Source organism: Canis lupus, chromosome 1 (genome assembly GCF_048164855.1).
Source record: "Canis lupus baileyi chromosome 1, mCanLup2.hap1, whole genome shotgun sequence".
Lineage (NCBI taxonomy): Eukaryota > Metazoa > Chordata > Mammalia > Carnivora > Canidae > Canis > Canis lupus.
In genome coordinates, this window is record NC_132838.1 from 114695786 (window position 1) to 114699927 (window position 4142).

The 4142-nt window shown below is 60.4% G+C and overlaps 1 protein-coding gene across 2 annotated transcripts; it reads left to right on the forward strand.

Moving 5' to 3' along the window:
- Positions 1–137: 137 nt before the first annotated feature.
- CCER2 (coiled-coil glutamate rich protein 2) lies at positions 138–4052 on the forward strand. Of its 2 annotated transcripts, none has more exons than XM_072778689.1 (6): positions 138–1338; positions 1485–1716; positions 1972–2012; positions 2164–2251; positions 2581–3110; positions 3716–4052. In XM_072778689.1, exons 1-6 carry the CDS (start codon positions 1138–1140, stop codon positions 3803–3805), a joined length of 1182 nt encoding a protein of 393 aa, XP_072634790.1. In that variant the 5' UTR covers positions 138–1137; the 3' UTR covers positions 3806–4052. The 2 variants fall into 2 exon arrangements, with proteins under 2 accessions (XP_072634790.1, XP_072634800.1); XM_072778699.1 differs by having other exon boundaries at positions 1599–1716.
- Positions 4053–4142: the final 90 nt, after the last annotated feature.

Here is a 4142-nt window from a genome sequence, read left to right on the forward strand (position 1 = left end):
TTGTGGATCTGTGGGCAAAGGACCCTGGCCGACTAGCTGGGGATGCTGGGCAGCTGGGCTGAGGTGCCAGACCGCCCCAGGGTCTGTGGCTGCGGGGACCGTGGCCAGGAACCCCCAGCAACCCCCAGAGCACAGGGAGGGCAACTTAGAGGCCACCGCCAGAACTGAGAGGCCAAGTCCTCTCCCCTGGCTCTAGGACAGGAGGCACCTTGCACTGACCCCAGTTTCAGCCTCACCCCTCCATCCCCAGTGGCAGGGAAGGGTCCAGTAGGCAGCACAGACTCAGTGAAGCTGGAACTCACCCTGGCCCGGGACCAGCTCCTCTCACGCCGACGTCACTCCTTCCTTCAGCAGACCTTGGCAGCTCCTTCTTCACAATATTTCCAGAAGCCACCCTTCCTCTCTCCTCCCTGGTCCCTCCCTGGGCCCTCCCTGGGCCCGTCCGCTGCGACTCAGAGGCACAGCAGCCACTTCACTGTCTGCCCTGCTCCCTGGGCCCCACACAAAGCCAGAGCAGACCCTGTGGGACCCCTGTGTTGGGTCACACCCCTCCCCTGCCCAGAGCCCTCATGTTGCTCCATCTCACTCAGGGGAAAGGACACTTGTCCCTGTGATCCACAAAGCCCCACCTGATCCGCCCCCTGCCTTCCACTTCAGCCCACTTCTTGTCGTGCTCTGGTCCGGCCTTTCTAACTCTGCAGACTTGTTCCTGACTCAGACCCGTGCACTTGGCAGTGCCTCCTCTGGCTACTTTTTCCCTCAATCTTGGGCGAATGCCTCCATTTGATCACTCAGGCCTTGGCCCAAATATCCTCCTCAAAGAGGACTTCCCTGACGGGCCAAAGTAAATCCCCTAGCACTCGTGATGCAGGAGTCTGCGGTCATTTCCTCCTTCCTTAGGCTGTTTGAGTGTTGTGTCTGCGCCTCTCAATTGTCTGCTCCACAAGCACAGGGAGCTTGGCCAGTTTGTTCACTGCTGGAGCCCCCGGCTTTGGAAGAGGGCTGGGCATATAGTAGGTGTTCAATAAAAAGCACTGACGTGAAGGTGCTGGGCGCTGTCTAAATTACCTTACGCACTCCTCACCTCCTGCCAAGCCTCACCTGGAGGAGGGGGTCACCAGGCCAATTTCACAAAGGATGCAACCAATCCTAGAGAGGTTGGGCGGTTCTCCCAGGGCCACGCAGCTGGTAGTGGTGGAGCAGGGATTCAGGCAAAGTCCAGCCACCACCTCGGAGGAAGTAGGTTTACAAGGCCCAGGTTTGCAGACGAGGAAGCGGCCAAAGAAGAGGAGTTGCCTGAGTTTACCTGTTAAGCGGCGCCGCTGGATTCGAACCCAGGTCAGCCTCCCAGTGCAGCCTTAAGCCCATCAGACCGTGTCTGTCTGGCGGATACACCCTCCCTCCCTGCTGGCACTAAGGGGCCATTATCTGGAGCAGAGCGGGTGCAGGACGTGGGTCCCCATGAATAATTGAGGGTCGGGCAGGTGGCCGCCCTGCAGCTGTCACCCTGCCACAGGCAGGGAAGGGGCAGTGGTGACGTCACTTCCTCCCCTGCGGGGCCACGGGCCTGGGTTATAAGCAGCTGCCCTGCCGTCCAGCACAGCACCGAGCACCGAGCACCGAGGTCCGGACGCCCCACCATGCAACGCCGCGGGCCCACCTCCGTGCTGCTCCCACTGCCACTGCCCCTGCTGCTGGCGCTGCTGCTGGGGGCAGGTGAGTGCCAGAAACTGGAGAGGGCACTTCTGAGACCTGTCAAGGACCGGGGACTCAGGGAACCAGGGGGGAACGAGGCACCCATTGGGGTCGGACCAGAGACTTCATGGGCTGAGCTTCCAGGTGGGGAGGGAACGCCTGGCAGGTAGGCTGAGGAGGGGACAGGGGAGTAACAGGATGCATCTTGGAGCTGAGATCAGCACCGAGGACAGCGCCCGGGGGTCCCAGCCCAGCACCCATCTCCTTCCTCCACAGCCACCGCTGCTCCATTGGCGCCAAGACCCTCCAAGGAAGAGGTGAGTGCAGACCCCTTGCCCTGCCTCATCTCCCCCACACCCTGGCCCACCCTGACCAACTTCCATGATCATCTCCCCTCCAAACCTCCTGCTGCTCTCATTACCCCCATCTGCCCTGCCCTCAATCTCCCCTCTGACCCTTCACCCCCAGCTGACCCGCTGTCTAGCAGAGGTGGTCACAGAAGTGCTGACACTGGGCCAGGCCCAGAGAAGCCCCTGCACAGCTCTCCTCCACAAAGGTAAGGGGGGCCTAGGCCCCAATTCCTCTTGGGAAGTCCCCACCCCACCCAGGGTTTGTGCCAGGGCTTCCTGGAGGAAGGGGTGTCTCATCTCAGAGTCCCCTTGCCTGGGCTGGCATAGCACTGCGCAGTGTCCAGCCTGGCCTCCAGACCCACCCTCGGGGTTCCCTGCAGTGGTGCAGGATGGGGGCAGAGAGTGTGGCCCAGACCTGACCCTCCTCTCCCAGTTTTGGGCAGCCCCACTGTGGGACCTTGGGCAGACCCCAGAATCCCTCCAGGTCTCAGTTCCCCCAATTTGCTGCACAGAGAGCACCCTCTCTTTCCACCAGAGATGTGTGAGACAGAGCCCTATGGCTGTGTGTCCAGCAAAGAGAAAGCCCTACTGGTTGAGGATTTCAAGAAGCAAGAGGCTGGGAAGACGAGGTCCAGCCAGGAGATGAGGGATGAGGAAGAGGAGGCCGCAGAAAGGGCCCACAAGTCCGAGGTGCGGGAACAGACCATCCATGAGCAGCTTCAGAGCCGGCTCCACCAGGAAGAGGACAACGAGGAAGAGGAAGAGGAGGAGGAGGAGGAGGAGAAAAGGAAGAAGAGGGGGCACACGGAATCCTTTGAAGGCCTGTGGAAGCGGCGCCTAGAGGGCAGAGGGGGCCCCCAAAAGCGAGTGGCAGAGCAGGCCAGTGACGAGGAGACAGCCCAGTTTGAGGCAGAAGAGAAGGGCCTGCAGGTGCTAGGCGGGGGCCGCAGTCTGTGGCAGGGGGCCGAGGCGGGTGGAGAGAGGCACGACGACTCGCCGCACCACCACCACCTCCACCAGCCGGAAGCTGAGCCCAAGCAGAAGGAAGAGGCTTCGGAAAAGGAGGTGAGTGGAGGAGGCGATGGGCAAGTGGGGCGGACCCAACAGCCAGTGGATTGCTACCAACCCCGTACCAGTGTTGGGCCATGATCACTACTCACCACAAATGGATCGTAGTGACCAGGACTGACACCAGGACTAGGCAGCAAGAGCCGAGCAAGGCCTCTGCTTGACCAAGATGGCTTCCATGCTGACATCACTTCCCAGATGGCCACTAGTATTGCAGAGAGGTAGCTGACTTAGCGGTCTGGCCACATGAAAAGGGGCTGCTGCTTGGTTCACTGGACTACAGATGGACACCATTGCTGGGTCACAGAAAGTAGGATGTCCCCGTGATTGGTGGCAGTAGCCCAAATGGCCAGCACCTCACAGAAGGGTCACGGCATCCAAGTTTACTTGTCCTGTCCGTTGCCGTTGGCTAGACAGTCCACACGCACACGAACCGCACTGCTGGGCACATTGGCCAACGTAACTCTTCCGCCAAGGTCCCCATCGTGGTCCACAGGATGACCACTGTTGTGCAAACTGACATGGCTCACATTCAGGGGTGACTACTGAGGTGGCCCGCCCTAGGAGGTAGGTGCTGATCAATCCATTTCTGATCCCACCAGGAGCATGACATGGAGCGGCTGGAGCATGTGAGAGATGAGCTCAAGAAGGCAACTGAGATTCTGGGGGAGGAGATCAGGAGGGAGGGATGACCCCCGACTTCATGGCCTCCTTCCCGGCCCACCCTACGGCTTAGGACTATGGACCCCCAAAGCTCACCTACCAGCCCACTCCATGCCCAACTGCAGGAATGGGGAGAAGGGTGTGCCATGCAAGTGGGCTCAAGGGGCCGAGTCTGAGCTGGGGAGAGGGGCTGGCCTCATGCTGACTCAGGACATACCCGGCCACCCATGTAACCCATTCCAACCCTTCTGTGTGGATAAAGCACAAAGAAAACCACTGAGGCTTGTGTGGCACTTGATTTTGGAGGGATGGGGACCCAGGAATAAACCGGAGGACTGCGACGGCGACAGTCAGTCTAGTCTCAGG